At 45.1% G+C, this 20,978-nt stretch overlaps 2 protein-coding genes across 2 annotated transcripts in view; one reads left to right on the forward strand and one right to left on the reverse strand.

Annotated features, from left to right (window-relative positions):
- The first annotated feature begins 1,921 nt into the window (after window positions 1–1,921).
- LOC130484660 (5-beta-cholestane-3-alpha,7-alpha-diol 12-alpha-hydroxylase-like) lies at window positions 1,922–3,454 on the forward strand. The gene has a single exon (XM_056857741.1). The coding sequence runs from the start codon at window positions 1,922–1,924 to the stop codon at window positions 3,452–3,454; it is 1,533 nt and encodes a 510-aa protein (XP_056713719.1).
- Window positions 3,455–11,614: 8,160 nt separating this feature from the next.
- Window positions 11,615–20,978, reverse strand: part of OBSCN (obscurin, cytoskeletal calmodulin and titin-interacting RhoGEF) — a 224,709-nt gene continuing 215,345 nt past the window's right edge. Inside the window, exons 116-117 of the mRNA XM_056857144.1 lie at window positions 14,929–15,078; window positions 11,615–11,789 (exon numbers count right to left, since the gene is read on the reverse strand). Coding sequence (XP_056713122.1) covers window positions 11,615–11,789; window positions 14,929–15,078 — 325 coding nt within the window. The remainder of the gene's footprint in view (window positions 11,790–14,928; window positions 15,079–20,978) is intronic.

Below are 20,978 nucleotides of genomic sequence, written 5' to 3' on the forward strand. Positions count from 1 at the left end.
AGGTGAACTGATCTCTATCGGCTGGAGATTGGTTGCAATAGCTGGAGATCTTCTATTACCTGGAGGTTGGCAACCCTACTCCATAGCCATTCCCCAAAGCACAGATCTAGGGCCCATTGCTAAGCATGCAGCTGATGGCTGGGAGCGAGCCACATCCCAGCAGTTGGCATTTTCCCTTTGGCGTCTTGGGAAGAACCAGCCCTGCAAGCCGGCAATATAACCCACAGGTGGCCGGCATATTGCAACACTCTAAGTACCTACTCTGGGTTGTTTCAGTATTGGCCATGCATTCAAGTTTTCAGTCCCAGCCCACAGACACTGCAAGCTTGCTGGCACCTGAGAGCAGTACCCGTGACAGCCATTTGTATATAAATTTCAAGATTTCAAAGCATTTCACCTACATTTACTTCTAATCCTTCTAATCCTCGGAAGTGTAAAATAGCATTTTTTTCCCCTGGCTAGATTTTTTTTTTTAGATTTTTTTTCCCTGGCTGAGGAGAGCGGGGTTGGGGAAGGGGAGGGACTTCATAGGGTATGATGCCATAGAGTCCACCTTCCAAAGCATCCATTTTCTCCAGGTGAACAGATCTCTGTCACCTGGAGATCCATTGTAAGCCCAGGAGATCTCCAGCCACCACCTGGAGGCTGGCTAAATCTCCTGTTATCACACAGTATTTCAACACGCAGCCACAAAAATTCCTTTTGTTATTTTTATAAATTATTTTTCTTATGCTCACATAGACAAATATTCCCAGCTCACAGAATCATCATTGTAAACAAAGCAACCTTGTAATATTACAACTAACAAAAGCTTATCAAGTAACTATAAAGAGACAGGATCGAGTTACTGTTCATCAGAGTCACTCTGATGAACAGTAGCTCGATCCTGTCTCTTTATAGTTACTTGATAAGCTTTTGTTAGTTGAAATACTGTGTGATAACAGGAGATTTAGCCAGCTATTATATGCAACACGCCCTTCTTAATAGTACCACCTGGAGGCTGGCAACCCTGGCATGAACACTTCAATCAGTCACAACTGTCTGCCGATTGCGAATGCACTTCATGCACCTAAGGAAGTGGGCCTTAAACCACAAAAGCTTATGATCTGATCATTCTTTTAGTGTTTAAAGAGACATGTGTCTCCTCTTCCCCACTTTTGCCATGATAGACGCAGTTACCCCACTGTAGGTCCCTCCCCTCCCCTTCACAAACTCTGCCCTCCCTAAGCCCCACTGTCTCGTCCACCCCCACCTCAAATCTCCAGGAATTCCCCAATCCAGAGTTGGCAACCTTACCTGAAATTCTTCCATTTCCCCCTTTCTCCCTTTGGCACAAGGCATCTGCCTTAATCTTCTTCGCACTTCCATCTTCAGTGATTACATTGTATTTCTCTCTCTTTGCCCCTGTTCTTAGACCGAGGTCTCGAACAATAAAAGCATAAAACCTAAATAAGACTCATCTCTAAAAACCTCTCCCTTCGACTCTTCTCTGCAGCCTCCAAAAAACGAGCAACAAAATAAGTACGCTGAGGGTCAGAGTCCTCTATGAGGAGCTGAACCTCCTGCTCCAAAGTCGCTCAATTACATTGTATTTGTGTTGGCTGGAGAGGGGAAAATATGCATTAAAATGGTGATGTGAAAGACTTTCCATTTGGATTCTTCAAAAAGTTATCAATTGGAATAATGAGTTGCCTTATGCCCCCGCTCAATTATTCCTCCTGGTCTCCCTGCTACGAACATGATTCTTTCATTGGAGAGCTTGCCCTGCTGAAAACCAAGTATGCATAACAAAGAGTTAATGACAGCACACAGTCTCTCTCTGTTTCTGCCAACTCCCTTTGTAACCAGATAAAACATGCCCTATAAGCACTTTCTGAGTATAAACAGCTTTCAGCGTAGCCCTGGCACACAGCTCTCCGAGATGGCACTGTGGCAGGCAATACTGTGTGCCCTCTTAGCGGCCGCTTTGGGTGGGCTTTACCTGGCAGGCGCGTTCCGCAAGCGGAGAGCCAACGAGCCCCCCTTGGAGAGAGGGTTCATCCCCTGGCTAGGATGTGCGCTGGAATTCAGGTACGACGGCATGGAGTTCTTGCGCAGGATGCAGAAGAAGCACGGGGACATTTTCACGGTGCTGTTCGGGGGCGACTATTTCACTTTCCTGATGGACCCCCTCTCTTTTGGGACAGTGGTGAAAGAAGCGAGAGCCAAGCTGGATTTCAACGAGTACGCGCACGAACTCGTCGAGAAAGTGTTTGGATACCGGCCTTCTTTCATGACCCATAAGATAGTGGAGAGCGCCAGTACAAAGCACCTCAAGGGGAACGGGCTCGTGGTGATGACTCAGGCTATGATGGATGGCTTGCAAACGGTGATGCTTCACAGCCTGGGCTCGGCGGAAGGGGGGAAGCCCTGGAAACAAGATGGGCTGTTCCACTATTGCTACAACTCAGTCTTTAGAGCGGGATACCTCGCTTTGTACGGAAACGAGCCGAGTCAAAGTGCAAAGGACTCCCCAAAGGCCCAGAAGGAGGACCTCCTGCACTCTGAGGAGGTCTATGAAGAATTCCGGAAATACGACCAGCTTTTCCCCCGCTTGGCCACTTCCACGCTCTCCTACAGGAAGAAAAAGGAAGCTGAACGCTTGAAGAGACTCTTCTGGGGGCTCCTCTCAGTGAAGAACGTGTACCAAAAGGACAACATCAGTGGGTGGGTGAGGGAACAGGAGCAGCATCTTGCTGAGGAGGGCATGCCTGAATACATGCGGGACCGGTTTATGTTTTTGCTCCTCTGGGCAGCCCAAGGGAACACTGGCCCAGCGTCCTTCTGGCTCCTTCTACACCTCATGAAGAACCCAAAGGCGATGGAAGACGTGGGGAAAGAGGTGGACAGAGTGGTGAGAGAATCTGGACAGGAGGTAAAGCCAGGCGGGGCAGTGATCAATGTCACCAAGGAGATGTTAACCAACACGCCTGTCTTGGACAGTGCTGTAGAGGAGACCCTGAGGTTAGCGGCGGCTCCCCTGCTGATCAGGGCTGTGGTCGAGGACATGAAGCTCAAGATGAACGACGGGAAGGAATACGCTTTGCGCAAAGGAGACAGAATCGGGATCTTCCCCTATTTGGCGGCACACATGGACCCAGAAATCCACCCCCAGCCTCACGTCTTCAAATACGACCGCTTCCTGAACCAAAATGGCGCCAGAAAGGAATTCTATAAGAACGGCGAAAAGGTGAAGTATTTCACCATGCCCTGGGGCGCGGGGACCTCCATGTGCCCCGGACGGTTCTTTGCTGTCAATGAGATGAAGCTTTTTGTCTTCCTGATGCTGACCTACTTCGAGATGGAGTTGGTGAACGAAGACAAGGAAGTCCCTCCACTGGACAAGACCCGCTATGGGTTTGGTGTGATGCAGCCCGCCTACGACGTCCAGTTTAGGTATCGGCTACGATATTGACTGGCGGGGCCAAGTTTCTGGCCTGGCTACCCGAGGGACTGTTTGGGGGTGGCAAAATGAGGAAAGCACTAATTCACAGCAGGGGTTCGATTCCCTCACAGTCATTTCATTTCATTAACCTTTATTGGCATACCAAAAGACAGTCCTCAGTGACACAAGGTGATTAGCAACAGTATAGGCCCAGGAGTAGGGTTGCCAGCTCTGGGTTGGGAAATACCTGGGGATTTGGGGGTGGAGCCTGAGGAGGGTGGGGTTTGGGGAGGGGCTTCAATGGGGTATAATGCCATAGAGTCCACCTTCCAAAGAGGCCATGTTCTTCAGGGGAACCGATCTCTGTCGCCTGGAGATTGCATGTAATAGCCGGAGATCTCCAATCATCACCTGGAGGATGGCAACCCTACCTAGGTGAGAGCTGTGACTCTCTTGAGGTGACAGTTTTCCTTGACCTGGACCTGTTGCCTGAAGAAGCCCACTGTGTCACCGGTGACATCATTACATCGCCAGCAAGGGCTCCAGCAAGGTGACGCTGCCGCCAGTTGCCATAGGGGATCGGGCAACCCTAGGTTTCCCACATCCTAGTTCTACACTCTAACTCAAGGCTCCCCAACCTTTTAGGAGAGCCAGCGTGGTGTAGTGGTCAAGAGCGGTGGTTTGGGGGCAGTGGACTCTAATCTGAAGAACTGGGTTCAATCCCTCACTCCTCCACATGAGCTGAGGAGGCTAATCTGGAGAATTGGATTTGCTTCCCCACTCCTACATGTAGCCCTGCTGGTCCATGACGTAAAAAATAATTCAACAGCAATAGTAGTAGGACGCTTTTATCAGGCTTACTGTTCAGTAAAGACAAAGAGGTGGGGAGAGGGAGAGGAAAACATCTCTATATATTTTTTCTTGACTGAACATCTAGTTCAGGGGAATAATGCCAAAGATCAGTTTACTACATCATGATATTTTATTTCATCCTAGCTGTAAAAAGGAACCAACTGTACACTTAGGGATGCTAATGAAATGAGGGGAGGGAGGCTTCCAAAATCAAGTTGGGCATCAACCAAGGTGAGTTAACATCCAGCTGTTTTTGTTCCCTGAGGATGGAACTACACACTTGGCACTAGAAACAGGATCCCTCAACTGGAGGTTTTTAAGCAACGTGCAAAGTATATGTGTCTTTGCGTTTGCTTGGGGAGGGGAGGTATGTGTAGGGAAGAAGGTGTGTTCTTGTTGTGGATGCTTAACCCTTCTCTTGTGTGTGTGAAGCGCCGTCAAGTCGCAGCCGACTTATGGCGACCAGGAAGAGACTTTCAAGGCAAGGGAGAAGCAGAGGTGGTTTGCCATTGCCTTCCTCTGCAGAGTCTTCCTTGGTGGTCTCCTATCCAATACTCATGGCAACCCCAGCAAGGGGCTTTCAAGATAAGTGAGAAGCAGAGGCAGTTTGCGGTTTGCCTTCCTCTTTCCGAGCCTTCCTTGGTGGTCTTCCTTCCAAGTAGTGACCCTGCTTAGCTTCCGAGATCTTATGAGATCAGGCTATACCATGCCACCTTCCCTCCAACCTCTTACCCATCACTTTTCCTTTGCAACCCCTCCTCTTAGCTCTTAAACTTGTCCCTTTAAATTTTTAACAACTTCAAGCTCTAAGAGAGTGTACACTGGCACAACCTGGCTCCGATGTTGCCTCAGCCATGAACCATATAACGGCTCCAGGAAAATTACCATCTCTTCCCTCCCCCACCCCCCGCATGTCAGCTTCATAGGGGATAGTAACGATGGCCTATTTTACAGGGATGGTATATGGGTCACTGAAACAGAGGGTTGCCAACTTCCAGTTGTGGCCTGCAGATCTCCTAGAATTACAACTGATTTCCAGATGACAGAGGAAAATGGCTGGTTTGGAAGTTGGACTCTATGGCATTATGGTCCCTCCCCCAAAACCTTGCCCTCCCCAGGCTCCACACTTTTCAAATCTCCAGGAATTTCCCAACCCAGAGTTGGCAACCCTGCATGTTGCATATTACTGAATTGCATCCCGTAAATACTGAGGTTTAAGCACATGCCCAGCTCTCTGGGAAAACCAGCGGGACTTAAAATGAAATCTTCGGATGGATTTTCCCCCTAATATTTTTTTTTAACATTCTATTTGCTGCATTGCTGTATCGTTTGTTGTTTAAAAAAAGGTCTTTCTCTCCACGTCTCAGGATTCGTTCCCCAGGTCTCTGGTATTCTGGCACAGAGAATTGTTCTAGCTTCCACTTTGAGGCTAATTAAAAGGAGAAGATTTAGGAATGGGGATGATCCGGAAAGGCCTTAATTCAAAGCAGTTTCCTGGCATCCTCATTTGGCAGCGGCTGGCATTGTTTTTACCCTGGAACTCCAAGTGCAGTTAAAAAACTTGCTTGTCCACAGATATTTGGGTAGTTAAAAATACATGTCTAGACTGATAGATACAGGAGTTGCTGAACATTTCTTTTCCAGCAAAGAGAGGCTTTAACCATTTCTGTCTTCGGAATTATTTTATTCCCATTTCACATGTGACATGTCAGTTTCCGTCTTGAATGGAACGGTTTGTTCTACAGCCAAACGAATGACAGATGTCATTTTCTTAAATGTCATTTTGTTTTTGATGGGTTAGGCCGATTTTCGCAGGTGCTTCTCCAAAAATCATCTCCTTATTTATTTGCTGATGTCAATTCCTGGTGCAAGGGTAGGTTCATCACCGTGTTGCTGGCAACATCAATGTGTCACCGGTGACATCATTACATCGCCAGCAAGGGCTCCAGCAAGGTGACGCTGCCGCCAGTTGCCGGAGGGGATCGGGCAACCCTAGGTTTTCCACATCCTAGTTCTACACTCTAACTCAAGGCTCCCCAACCTTTTAGGAGAGCCAGCGTGGTGTAGTAGTCAAGAGCGGTGGTTTGGGGGCAGTGGACTCTAATCTGAACAACCGGGTTCGATCCCTCATTCCTCCACATGAGCGGAGGCGGCTAATCTGGGGAATTGGATTTGCTTCCCCACTCCTACACACAAAGCCAGCTGGGTGACCTTGGGCTAGTCACAGCTCTCTCAGCCCCACCTGCCTCACAGGGTGTTTGTTGTGGGGAGGGGAAGGGAAGGTGATGGTAAGCCGGTTTGATTCTTCCTTAAGTGGTAGCGAAAATTGGCATATAAAAACCAACTCCTACTCCTTCTTCTGCCTGTGGGCACCTCAGATCCAGGTTGGGAAACTCCTGGAGATTTGGGGATGGAGCCTGGGGAGGACAGGGACCTCAGTGGGCTCCAACGCCACAGAGTCCACCCTCCAAAGCAACCATTTTCTCCAGGGGAACTGATCTCTGTAGTCTGGAGATGAGCTGTAATTCCAGGGGTTCCCCAGGCCCCACCTGGAGGCTGGCATCCCTAGATGCAAGAGGCAGCGCCGACTACAAAATGGAGGCGGAACCAACTACAAGTTGTTAGGGAGGGAGGTTCTGCTTAACTCTAGTAGTATCTCTTCTAACATTTCAGGCAGGAGTCGGGTACCCCTGCTCTAACCTCTACAAATCACTGTCCACTGTTCGTAGCCAATTTGCTGTCTTTCAATTACTTCATTAGAAGGTTGTGAAGATACAGAGAACTAACCTACTGTGAGGTTGCAGAGGTATGGTGTGCATGTAGTCTTCTGTTCCAAACGTTTCTGTCCACAATCCAGTCCATTTCCGTTGACTCCCTGTTCTTCGATTGAACCGAGAGAGGAATATCTTCAAAATCAAATAAACCAAAGCAAAATGTCTTCACCGTTGTGTAATGATCATTCTTTTTAAGCACCTCATTTATGTACAAAACACTTAGGGATACTGTGAAAGAAAGATCAGTCACAGGTGTGTGTGTCACAGGTACCTTTGCCCTTGGTTCCCGGCTGATAAAATTCCCAGCTGTGGCAAAAATATATATGTGAACTTTGCTCTTTTAAAAATGTAATTCCTTCAAAGGACCTTGTCTGGCTACTTTGATGTGGGACTGTTTCTCTGGCTTGCTGGAGACAAACAAAAGATTCTTTTCAGATAGTGGAAGGTAATATGCTATGGCTGGACACAGCGTGAAATGCTAATTTCTTTTCTCCCATTTTCACCTCTGGTCAAACAGGTTTTTCAGATTTTTTTGAAGCAATATAGAAGCCATTTACTGTTATCGCTTACTAAACTCCTAGGTCATTTATGCGTGGGTACTTCAACTCACATTCAACCCCAGACTGACTCGGTTGTTTCGTGGAGTTATGCATGAGTTTCCCGTCCATTAGAGATGATCTCACACACATCCCTCGCAAATCCTGGGTCTTCCCGCCCCTGTTTTAACCCAATTCTTCGATCTCCCCTGAGATCAGCCCGGGTGAAAGCTCTATGCATAAACCAAAACGCGGGACAAGGAAGCTGAGGCGGTGACGCTTTTCTCACAGCAAGCGCTGCAGCCCATCTCAAAGCAGCATTTCAAGGGTGGGGACTCCAATGCATCCTGGTTTGTCTCCCACATGGAGATATGCCCTGGATCCTGGCTAGTTCTTGGTTTTCTTACCACGTTAAGTCAATTTAGGAGATTATGGAATCTGCTAGCATAGATCAGTGTGGGGATTCTATAAGGGAGGGAGGAAAGTAAAGTTCTCAAGACATACCTCTGCAGGGGTTGCAACCCAGAGATGGCTGGAGGGGGACCATCAATACCATCATCTCTATGGCCCATAAATTCTTGTATAGGAGCTGCTTGTAGACCCATTTCAGAGTTCCAAGCTTCTGCAGTTACCACCAGAAACACATTTCCCACCATAATACAAATAGAACCAACAAACATGGGATAAAGTCTTTATTAAATTAATTTATTTAACAAAACAACATTATGTTCATAAATATCTTCAGGTGTAAACTAGATGCTGCAGCTGACATGAGTCAGGGTTCCTCTTGACCTGGTTGTTCTTTTTACAGTCAGACATGATATCAGGGAACTACTGTTCCCAAATGCTCTGGGGCTTAGTTTGGCTTGGAAGTGCGGTGCTCGCCGAGAAGGCACTTCAGCTTTCCCTCCCACACCATTTTCCCAAGCCAAAAGAGCTATGCGGGGAGCCTATTGGGCTGCCCTTCACAGCCATTTCAGCTCTGGAAAATGGCTTGGGAGGGAAAGCTGAAGTACCTTTTCTTCCAGCTCTGTACTCCTGAGGAAAATTGGGCCTCAAAGCACTTGGGAATGTTCACTCCCTGATGTCACCTCTGATTAAAAAGACTCATGTCAGACACGGCATGTAGTTTGGGCCACAGCCATGCTCAAAATGCATGCAAACAGGAAAGAAACAAATTCACTTCATTCACATCATATACAGAAGGTAAGATGTTGGGAGACCAGATGCCAAATGTTTAACAAACCAAAAACCTATGTTAAAATCAAGACACCTTTTCCTCCTCAAAATAGTGGTTTCTACGTTATCAGCCCAAACCTCAAACAATTAAACTGTGACAACTTTTAAAAGTTAGCAAATTAATCAGTTGCAGTGATTTGTGGAGAATCCTTTGAACTAGATTCTCACCTCACAGGTATGAATGCAAGAAGGAAACTTTAAGGGATGGAATCAAGATCTGTAGTTTAGTCACAAAATCCAGAGTCTCTGCACCGGACTATGGAGATGGCTTACTTTGAAATTCAAAGTTCCACAACAGCCTAATTAAACCTCCAGTCTTTACTGAGATGAGAAAGCTCTGCAAACCAAACTTTAGTTCGCAACAATAGTCATTATCGAAAGGACCAGTAGCAAATATGTAAACAAATATTCTCACCTGCATCCTTGATACCATTTTTGCATGGAAAAGGTAATTGCTTTTTGCCCATCCTAAAGATATGACATTTGCATCATCTTTCAAACTAGATTATGGACAGATGCTCTTTCACCCAAACCTAAACTCGCCAGTTTGCAACACACCTATCACAGTTTCACGATGTTACACTGTCATTATAAAAAAGCAATTTCCTTATCTTACTCCACACCCACAGGACTTCAGATAAGCTTTTCCTTTGTGTGTGTTAAGTGCTGTTAAGTTGCTTCCAACTCATGGTGACACTATGAATCAAAGTCCTCCAAAATGTCCTATCTTTGACAGCCTTGCTCAGATCTTGCAAATTGAGGGCTTTTCATTTACTTTTTGCAATAAGAGAAAATAAGAGGAAAAAATAAGAGAAAAAAGAGTGCCTGGTGAAAGAAATGGGATAGAACTGAAATTACATATAAGTATTTACTTGTTTGACAGAAGCTTAGGAAAACAAGCTGATTTATTCCACATTGGGGGTGGGGGAGAAATGAGTATCACCACCTTGAACTGTCAAAGAATCAAACAATACTCAACAGCTCCTGTAGACAAAGAAGAACCACACAAACTCATGGAAGGGTTGGCATTTTGAATGTGGGAAAAGAATCAAACGGTTGCTGGTAATCTCTTCAAACATCATATTCCAAAATTGGCCATACAGCTTGCCCAGTCTACCAAATGAATGCAGAAAACCTTAAAAACACTGCATGTAACCTTGGCAAGTCCAGAAGGAGAAACAAATCTAGAAAGACGCCCATAGCAAAATGGGAAATATTTGGACTGCAAATCACATATTAGTAATACTTAGTAAGGAATTGTTTTATCATGCAGACAACTCTCTCTTTGCTAGAAAAAGCAATCTGGGCTACAGGTATGGGTCTTGCCCACACGTAAGACTATGAAGGATTCTCATACACGAACATGCTTTTTTACATGTGGAAATTAGGCACTTAGGTGATGCTTTTAGAATTCTCAAAAACAAGATCGCTTTTGTTTTCTAACAAGCGATGTTCTTGAGTGGCATCTCTACAGAAGTACAGACAGTGCTCAGCATTCCGAGTTTATGTCCTGTAGAATTAGCAGGTAATTACTACAACCTCTCTATCTGTGGCTGCTACCTTCAGCGGGTTCAAGGTCTCTCTGAGGAGCAACGCAGATAAGATTGCAACAGCTTTATTGACTCCCCACCCCACTAGCTGAAAAGTGCAAGGTTTGTATGCATTTTGTAACTTTGGCCATTCCAGGAGGAGGAGGAAGAGGACGGGGGCCAAATTTGGCTTCCGCAGCAAAACGGGGATATTTTGAAGGCCGATTAGTTGTGTATATACTGAAGTATACTAATATACAGTTATTTATTTACTTGCTTTACACCACACCCTTCTCCCCAGTGGAGTCAAGGATCTCACATCTTTCTCCTCTTGCTTTGACACTGCTGAAAGGCACTCTGGGCTACAACATGACATGTTCACTAATATGTAATCCACGTTACATTTCATGGCCTGGTGTGATCCAAACAGGGTTGCCAACCTTCAGGTGAGGCCTGGAGATCCCCTGGAACTGCAACACATCTCCAGGCGACAGAGATCAATTAATCAGGAGAAAATGGCTACTTTGGGGGGATACACTCTATGTTATTATACCCTGCTGAGGTCCCTCCCCTAACCCAGACCCCTCCCTTCCCAGGCTCCACTCCCAAATCTCCAGAAATGTCCCAACCCAGAATTGTCAACCCTAGATCCAAACCTGGTAATATTTAACAGACTTTTCAGTTGTCTGGTTTCATATGAGGCGCTTCTGTTTTCTCAGACCATAAAAAGCATGGTTTGCCTTAGAGGTTTTTTTTTTTAAATTAACAAGCCTTAGCTGATAAAAAAGTTATTCATACAGCATGGTTGGGGGTCCACTACATTCATGACATTATACACATGGTTTTGTTAAATGCATATACCAAAATATGCAAATTAGCCACAGGTGAAGAGGGGCCGTGGCTCCAAGGCAAGGCATCTGATTGGCATGCAGAAGATCCCTGGTTCAATCCCTGGCAGCATCTCCAGTTAAAAGGATCTGGCAATAGGTGATGTGGAAGACGTCTGCCCGAGACCCTGGAGAGCTGCTGCCAGTCTGAGTAGACAATACAGACTCTGATGGGCTGATGGTCTGATTCAGTATAAGGAGGCTTCACATATGTGTTTCATTTGTGCCATTTGGTCTGAAAACGGCATCCATTCCTTTTCAGTTCCAGAAGTTAAAAATCATAATAATCTAGGTCCCAAGCATCCTGTGTAAATATTCTTGGGACATGGAGATGGAAGACAGCATCACAGTGATCGTGTCTGGAATTGTTGCACTACACAGTCATCACGCCATACTTTGAGCACAGTAAGGCCCTTTTCCTTTCCCGCTCTGCGACGAAATTCCTCAGTTTGGTGGTGGAGAAAGTCACTGTCGCTTGCTGCCTCTCGTCCAAACCAGTCTCCTGCAGCCAGGGAGACTCAAGGCATTCAGACGCTGTGGGTCTCCTCCTAGCGAAGAGGGAAAAATAAGAAATCAGGTAAGAGCAAAGAGAAGCAGAAGGAGGAAATGTAGAAAGGTGGTTTTCACAGTCCCTAAGAGTCCCATGGTGCAGAGTGGTAAGCTGCAGTACTGCAGTCCAAGCTCTGCTCATGACCTGAGTTCGATCCCGACGGAAGTCGGTTTCAGGTAGCTGGCTCAAGGTTGACTCAGTCTTCCAGTCTTCCAAGGTCGGTAAAATGAGTACCCAGCTTGCTGGGGGTAAAGGGAAGATGACTGGGGAAGGCACTGGTAAACCACCCTGCAAACAAAGTCTGCCTAGGAAACGTCGGGATGTGACGTCACCCCATGGGTCAGGAATGACCCGGTGCTGGCACAGGGGACCTTTACCTTTTTAAGAGTGAAGAAAACCAAGTGGGAACTAATTTGGCTATTTCATATTGGATTCCATGATTAAAAATACTTACTGTAAATCACACTCTGAAAAAATACATTCAGTGTTGCTTAGTATTAAGGAAATATTCCACCACATCTGGAGGAATGGGGGGGGGGTCAGGAAAGTCTAGTGTTAGAACAGGGGTCCCCCCACCCCTCATGCAGATGGGCTCCATGACATCTACTGACACCTTTATTGGAGCCCTGGCTGGGCAGATTAAAATAACATTGATTCCAAGGCAGCTGCCAACAGTGTTTGTTTTATTTTCTCTCACCCTGTGTGTTTGTTAAGTACCCCTCTTTTCCCCTGTACTTGGGCTTCCTCTCTGTGCGTGGCCAGCATGCTGTAGTGGTTAGGAGTGGTGGATTCTAATCTGGAGAACCGGGTTCGATTCCCCACTCCCCCACACGAAGCCTGCTGGGTGACCTTGAGCTAGTCACAGTTCTCTCCGAACTCTCTCATACAAAAAGAAGATTGAGGAACTTCTGGACCCTGCCACATACAAAAAACTAAAACGAGATCCAACTTGCAAAATTACCAGGAAAACTAGCATTCTGATCAAGAATTCCACTCTTCATCCCGACACACACAGAAAACTATGCAAGACAGAAGCACAACCACCACGATTATATGGACTACCAAAAATTCATAAGGATTCCGTTCCACTCCGACCCATCGTGAGTGCCATTGGTTCCCCAACATATGAATTAGCTAGATATTTGACCACCCTCCTACAGGACCACATTGGAAAAACCACTTCTTACATCAAAGATTCAACTCACTTCATCAACAAAATCAGTCCGTTGAGACTCAATCCACAGGATATATTAATCAGTTTTGATGTTGTATCCCTCTTTACCAAGGTTCCAGTAAAAGACACAATCTCATTGATTAACCAGATTTTTCCAGAAGACATAACAGCCTTATTTCACCATTGTTTGACAACAAGTTACTTCCTATGGGATCAAGAATTTTATGAACAGATTGATGGAGTAGCTATGGGAAGTCCACTCAGTCCAGTAATAGCAAACTTTTACATGGAATATTTTGAAAAGACAGCATTAGAATCAGCACCTTACAAACCTACAGTCTGGTTCAGGTTCGTAGATGATACATTTACTATTTGGAGCCATGGTGAAGAAAAATTAATGGACTTTCTAAACCATCTTAATAATATCCATCCAAACATTCAGTTTACCATGGAAAAGGAAATTGAGGGTAAACTCCCATTTCTTGATACCCTTGTCATCCGTAAAACAAACTTTCAGTTAGGTCACAAGGTCTACCGGAAACCAACTCACACAGATCACTACTTACACAAAAACTCCAACCACCACCCCCGACAGAAAAGAGGAATAATCAAAACATTAATGGACCGTGCAAGACGGATCTGTGAACCACAGTTTCTCAAGGAAGAAACTAATCATCTAAATCACGCACTGCTAGCAAACGGCTACTCCAAGAATGAAATCAGAAGGGCCATTAAACCAAACAAAAATCAGAAAACTCAGGAAAAACAGTCTCCCATAGGAAAGGTATTCTTGCCATTTATTAAAGGAGTCACTGATAGGATGGAGAAACTTTTGAAAAAACATAACCTACAAACAGTGTTTAAACCCACCAAGAAAATACAACAAATGCTACGATCAGCAAAAGACAAAAGAGACCCCCTCACCTCTGCAGGAGTATATCGTATACCTTGCAGCTGTGGAGAAGTTTACATTGGGACCACAAAACGCAGCATATAAACAAGGATAAAAGAACATGAAAGATACTGCAGACTTGGCCAACCTGAGAAATCAGCAGTGGCTGAACATGGACTGACACAAACAGGGCACAGGATCTTATTCCAAGACACTGAAAGACTGGACAATTCTACCAACTATTTTGTCAGATTGCACAGAGAAGCCATTGAAATTCATAAACATCAGCACAACTTTAACAGAAAAGAGGAGAGTTTAAGAATAAATAAGGCTTGGCTTCCTGTTCTAAAAAACCTCCAGACTAACAAAGACAACATTCAACAATAGCCATGCAGATTAGCTTTGGATTACACACATTAACAGATCACTTCAGGATACAATGGTTCCATATTAACATACCATACCCTCATTAGCACATTATCTTGATACTTACAGGACAATGATTAGCACATTACTTTTGCAGGACAATACTCAGCTCAAACCCAACCCCTTTCTGACTATATAATACTCTTCCTACACCCTTGACACTGAGAGACACTGTCCTTCAGTGTTACTACTCTGAAGATGCCTGCCACAGTTGCTGGCGAAACGTCAGGAAAGAAAATTCCAAGACCACGGTTACACAGCCCGGATAACCTACAAGAACCAATTATACTGACTTTGATAGACCAAGGGTCTGATTCAGTATAAGGCATCTTCATGTGTTCAAATGAACTCTTCTTCTAAAAGGAGTCCAATGAGTACTGGACCACTGTTCGCTTCCACAAATTTCCAGGAGTACAATTTTTACAGCTTGCCTCATATACAAATGCCTGACTGTCCATTGCCCATGGGGCCCCTCTGTACAACCCACTTGACTCAATGACTAAAGTCCTTGCTTGTCTGAGGAGGGGCCAAGTGAACTTCACAGATCCTTCTTTGTTCAGTAGAAAAGTCAAACAACCACCACCACCCCAAGAACCTTTCCCTTCTCTAAAAAGCTTCCTTCCAAGTGGAAAAGCAGCATCTTACCATGGATTAGAGGAAAGCGTGCTTTGGAGGAAGGAGACAGCGCCTCCGGAAAGCCCTGCGTAGCATTTGTTCAGCTTGATTTTCTCTCGCTTGACCAGTCTCCCGAAGTCACAGGCTGCCTCGGAGCCGATGGGGTATTCAGCGCTCAGCCTGAGAACAAAGAGGGAGGATTCCATAAAATTCTTGTTCTTCGGTTGTGGTGAGCAGGGCTGCCAAGAGCCACCACTGGCCCCCAAAGACTCCACCTGCCCCTTCGCATATGACCTTAATATTACAAGAAATCTTTAGTAAGTAAATCAGTAAAATCTACTTCCGTTTACTCTTGTACCTCTACTAGGGTTTCCAGGTCCTACTTCGCTACCAGCAGGAGGTTTTTGGGGGCAGAGTCTGAGGAGGGCGGGGTTTGGGGAGGGACTTCAGTGCCATAGAGTCCATAGCAGCCATTTTCTCCAAGTGAACTGATCTCTTTCAGCTGGAGATCGGTTGTAATAACAGGAGATCCCTTGCTAGTACCTGGAGGCTGGCAACCCTAACCTCTACCTAGAACAAAAGCAAGTGCAGAATGAGTGATGTAGTGATGCTGGATAAGTACTGGGATCACTGGGACTGATTTTGCTGACTTTTTACAAAAATTGCATCGTTTTATCATGTAACGTGAAGCTTAATGCCTACCTTAGCAAAGTACCATTCATGAAGGGGTATTAGATGCCCCACCAATACTATAATAATCCCACTGCTCAAACAGTGTGCAAAACAGTCTCAGGTGGGTAGCTGTGTTGGTCTGCAGTAGAAGAGCAAGATTCTGGTCCAGTAGCACCTTAAAGACCAACCAGAACCAAAGGGTTCTCCCCCTCTTTGCGGCTCTGGTGCTGAGAACTTCCTGGACCATTTCCAGCTGCTGAAATAGCATAGAATCATAGAGTTGGAAGGGACCACCAGGGTCATCAAGTCCAACCCCACACACACACACCCAGTGACCCCACTCCATGCCCAGAAGATGGCCAAGATGCCCTCCTTCTCACGATCTGCTTAAAGCCATTGAATCAGCATCGCTGTCAGATGGCCATGGCTAGCTGCTGCTTAAAATTTTCCAGGGAAGGACGCTTACCACCTCCAGTGATACCATTCCTTTTTTCTTGCTGGGCTTGCAAGCTGAATGAGGGATTACACACCTGTTGTTTAGATCATCCTTTGTTACTTGGAACAATTACAGAAAAAAAAGTGCTTGATTAATTGCTTTTTAAGAGTTGCAATTGGCCTTATCTTGGTATCTCAGATTATCTCAAACGCATTTGCTCATTGGCTGTTTGCACCTGTGGTGCTATCTCTTATTTAGAGTAACCTGTTGGGTATTTAAAAATAATCACCTGATGGAGAGAACCTAAGTTAGAGAAAGATAAGATTGTTAATTTTCTCTATAGATAAGCACTCCTGTGAGAAGCAAATCAGATTTCTCTGATTAGACGTCTCAGAATGCAGAGGTTTAAGAAGATCTCTTGGTGGGATATTGGGTACTTTGGGGCTTTTTTTTTAATAATCCCTAAAAGCAGAGACAAAAACCAAAAACCTGATTTGTTTTAAACAACTATGATCAGTAGGGTTGCCAACTGCCAGGTAATAGCAGAAGCTCTCCTGCCAATTCAACTGATCTCCAGCCAATAGAGATCAGTTCACCTGGAGAAAATGGCTGCTTCGACCATTGAACTCTATGGCATTGAAGTCCCTCCCCTCCCAAACCCCGCCCTCCTCAGGCTCCACCCCAAAAATCTCCCACCGATAGCAAAGAGGGACCTGGCAATCTAATAATCAGTTATAATATGAAGACGTAATATAGGAACGCTGATATTGTTAGTGCGCGTTTCCATAGTTTCTGTGGGTTAATTTTTTTTATGTCTTTATTTTTCTTTTGTCTTGTCTTGTTTTGTTTTGTTTTGTGGAACTCCCTGCCCCAGGATGTGGTGATGGCTACCAACTTGGAAGGCTTAAAGAGGGGAGTGGACATGTTCATGGAGGAGAGGGCTATCCATGGCTATTAGTTAAAATGGCTACTAGTCATGATGCAAAGCTATTCTCTCTAGTATCAGAGGAGCATCCCTATTATATTAGGTGCTGTGGAACACAGGCAGGATAAATGCTGCTGCAGCCGTCTTGTTTGTGGGCTTCCTGGAGGCACCTGGTTGGCCTCTGTGTGAGCAGACTGCTGGACTTGATGGGCCTGGGTCTGATCCAGCAGGGCTTTTCTTATGTTCTTGTTCAATAAAAATAATCTTTTCTTTGCTTAAAAGATAAAATATTATACAGGTGTCTTGTTTAGTTGCTGGTCACTCAAAAGAGAAAAAAACCCAACTCAGATCCAAAATATTGTTTTTGTATTATCAAGAGACAGAGGCAGAGGAGTTTCTCTAACATGATCAACCCCAGGGAACTTTCTGATCAGTGTTTCACAGGCCAAGCTTTGAAAGACTGTTCGGTGCAAGTCTCTCTAACAGGATGCAGGGAGGGGGGGTATTCTCATGCTACACAGCCTCCCTCCAAAGCAGCTGAATCTTATTTCAGTTTTAGAGATGAGGACCTCCAGTTGGGGGCTGAGCTAGGGTTGCCAACCTCCGGGTGGTGGCTGGCAATCTCCCGCTATTACAACTGATCTCCAGGCAACAGGAATCAGTTCCCCGGGAGAAAATGGCCACTTTGCAATTGGACTCTGTGGCACTGAAGTCCCTCCCCTCTCCAAACCCCGCCTTCCTCAGGCTCCACCCCCTAAAATCTCCAGGTATGCCCCAATCCAGAGCTGAGCCGGAACAAAGTCATCTGTGTAAGTCATATCTGACGAAGGGAGCTTTGACTCTCGAAAGCTTACACCATAAAAATCTTGTTGGTCTCTAAGGTGCTACTGGACTTAAATCTATCTGTGTACAATAAAGGCATGGTGGAGGACCATACAGTGGGAGCACACCTGCTAGCTCCACCCTGGCCCTCCACACTTAAACTTATATATGTCAGCTCTGTTCACAGGTGTGGGTGAAACTGTAGAAGGCACATCCGCAGGCATAATCCCATACTTCTCCTTGATTAACTCTTCCTACTTCGGTATTACTCAAACTGTGGCTAAATTGGTGTATAAATGCACGCCTTCTAGATCAGCACTGCCCACAGTGAAACTGTGGAAGGAAACTGTGAAACTGTGGAAGGCACAGCTGCAGGTATGATTCCATACTTCTCCTTATGAACTCTTCCTACTTTGGAATTGCTCCATCCATGGCTAAAGTGGTGTATAAATGCACGCCTTCTAGAGCAACACCTGCCCACAGTATGGAGAAGAATGAGAGGTTTGCTTGTGAATACACTTCTTATTCCATGGCTTTCAGGGTGTTTGGGAGGAAGCCCCCACAAAGTGTCCTAACACAAGAAAGCAGACCTTGAAGGCTACACAGAAGGAGGAAAGACAATTTTATCAAAGTACAAAGAGTTTAATACGGTCCAAGACCAGCATAAAAACATACCAGATATACATACATAACATAACACATATAAAAGTGCATCAAGTGTGAGCCCCTATAACATCTTACAATCTCTCACTCATAAAAGCCGTTAAGCGCTTAATTAAAAATATTACATGTTTGGAATTAGTATAGATATAAATATAAAATCGCTCAACCATTAAGTTCGACCCATGCACGCCTGGTCCTCATTGCTTGCCACCCAAATTTGGCCATTTTAAAAGTTATCTCCATATCTTTGTCTGAGAGCATGTTAGAAAGACTAAAGGCTCTGGATCGCCCTGGGAGGTCCGATAATACAGAAAGAATGGCTTCTCGTATCTTGTTGTAGATTTTGCACTCAAACACAACGTGAATACACTTCTTATTCCATGGCTTTCAGGGTGTTTGGGAGGAAGCCCCCACAAAGTGGCCTAACACAAGAAAGCAGACCTTGAAGGCTACACAGAAGGAGGAAAGACAATTTTATCTTAGCCCTGTGGCTCATAAAGGATGCAAACTCTACTTTCTGTTCAGACATACACATCTTTGGTGTTGGTGGAACATGTCATCAATTTGCAGCTGACTTACGGCGACCCCTTATGGGGTTTTCAAGGCAAGAGGTGTCCAGAGGTGGTTTGCCATTGCCTACCTCTGCGTAGCAACCCTGGACTTCCTTGGTGGTCTCCCATCCAAGTACTAACCAGGGCTGACCCTGCTTAGCTTCTGAGATCTGACAAGATCAGGCTAGCCTGGGCCATCCAGGTCAGGGCAGACATCGTTGGTACAGCTTGGTAAAGGATAAAGCTTTTTTTAAAATCCATCTCTTAATTGATTCAATTTGTTAAATTTGCATGTTGTCAGTTCCTCATACGTGTGCCTTGTAGAGATCCTGAAGCAAGTGCATGATTGCTTGCACCTGAATAAGCAAAAGCTACCCCTTATTGACAGCAGGAGAGATCCCCTTAATATTTCCTCATTTCATTCCCTGTTACATCGACACATCAGAACAGAAAGAGAATCCATGGTTGTTTATGCATGGGTACTTTCACTCAACTTCGCCCCCGGTCTGTCTCGGTTGTTCCTTGGAGTTCTGCATGAGTTTCCCCTCCATTAGAGATGACCTCACTGCCAGCCCTCACAAATCCCGGGACCTCCTGTCCCTCTGTTAACCCAATTCTTCCCTCTCCCCTTAGCTCAGCCCGGGAGGAAGCCCCATACATAAGGCAAAGTGCAGGACACAGAAGCTTGGTTTATCTTACAGCAGTAGACAGCCAATTACAAAGCAGTATATAAATGGGCAGGGGTTCAAATACTTCCTGCTTCCTCTGAGTTCTTTCTGAGCAGAAGGCTTTTAAAAACGAGCCTTGAGTTTCTCCCCTCTTTCCTTTCAAATAACTCTGGTTTTTGTTCTTAAAATGCTCTTAAAATGCTTTTTTATGTGGCAATTGGGTTTCGGGCGGGGGAGGAAGTTTTCTCTCAGTACAGCCAATTTCAAAACAGCATTTCAAGGGGCGGGGATTCAAATACTTTCTGATTTGAGCTTGGAGATGGCTGATGAATAGATTCCCAATAGGAAAGTGTGGGTCCAGTGAGCAACAAACCTCAGGTAAAACACCTGTGCATAAATGACCATAATGGACAGAAGCCATTCCCTTTCAGACCGAAAGTCTCGAATTGGCCCCTCACCAATTAAATAATTAAAGTATTAGATGATTAATCCATTTATTAAACCTTGCAACCCTAATATTTATTCATAAAGACACGCCGCTGAGTTCATTGGGACTGACGCCTTGGTGATTATCCTTAGGCAGACTGGCAATGCATTTTGCATTCGGTTATTTATTTATTTATTTATTTGCAAAATTGTATATCCCACCTTTCTGCCAAAACTGGGCCACCCAGGCAGCAAAGGAAATGCAGGAAAGGTCCGCGTCAGAGAATCGCAAGGCTGGGAGACACCTTGAAAGGTCTAGCCCAGGGGTGTCAAACATAAGGTCCGGGGGTCGGATGCGGCCCCTTGAGGACTCTTATTTGGTCTGCGAGCCAGCTAATACAGCAACACACACCCCGATCGAATCTGGGCTGGCCAGTCAGCTGCGGGCTCACCAGCCGGGGCAGCCCTGTTCCCGAAGTGTCAATTATCAAACACTGTTAAATAAAAGAACATACAGTAAGAGTGTAATTGTTTTAAGCATGTTTGTATTGTAAGTAAAAAATGAAGGAAAATTAATATAATTAATTGGCTCTGCCTGGGTCTTCTATAAAGTTTGTATCTCTGGGACCTGGAATTAAAATTTATGGTAAACCAAAACAAGCAAAATCAGTGTTGTTCAAACTGTAACTATAACAAAAAAAACAACACTAGGCTATTGTAATATTATATACTATGTTCACTACGAATTTCTATCAAACATGACTGTAATGTATTGAAAATAAAGTACTCATACCATATTTTATAAGCAATTGCACAGAACCCAACCTTCCGACAGAGGTAAAAGCAAACCCGAGAGTTCAACAGGTAAGTCAACAAGGTTCAACAGGTAAATCAAAAAGTCTGTATCTTTAAAGAAC

The sequence above is a fragment of the Euleptes europaea genome, chromosome 11, assembly GCF_029931775.1.
Source record: "Euleptes europaea isolate rEulEur1 chromosome 11, rEulEur1.hap1, whole genome shotgun sequence".
Classification (NCBI taxonomy): Eukaryota; Metazoa; Chordata; class Lepidosauria; order Squamata; family Sphaerodactylidae; genus Euleptes; species Euleptes europaea.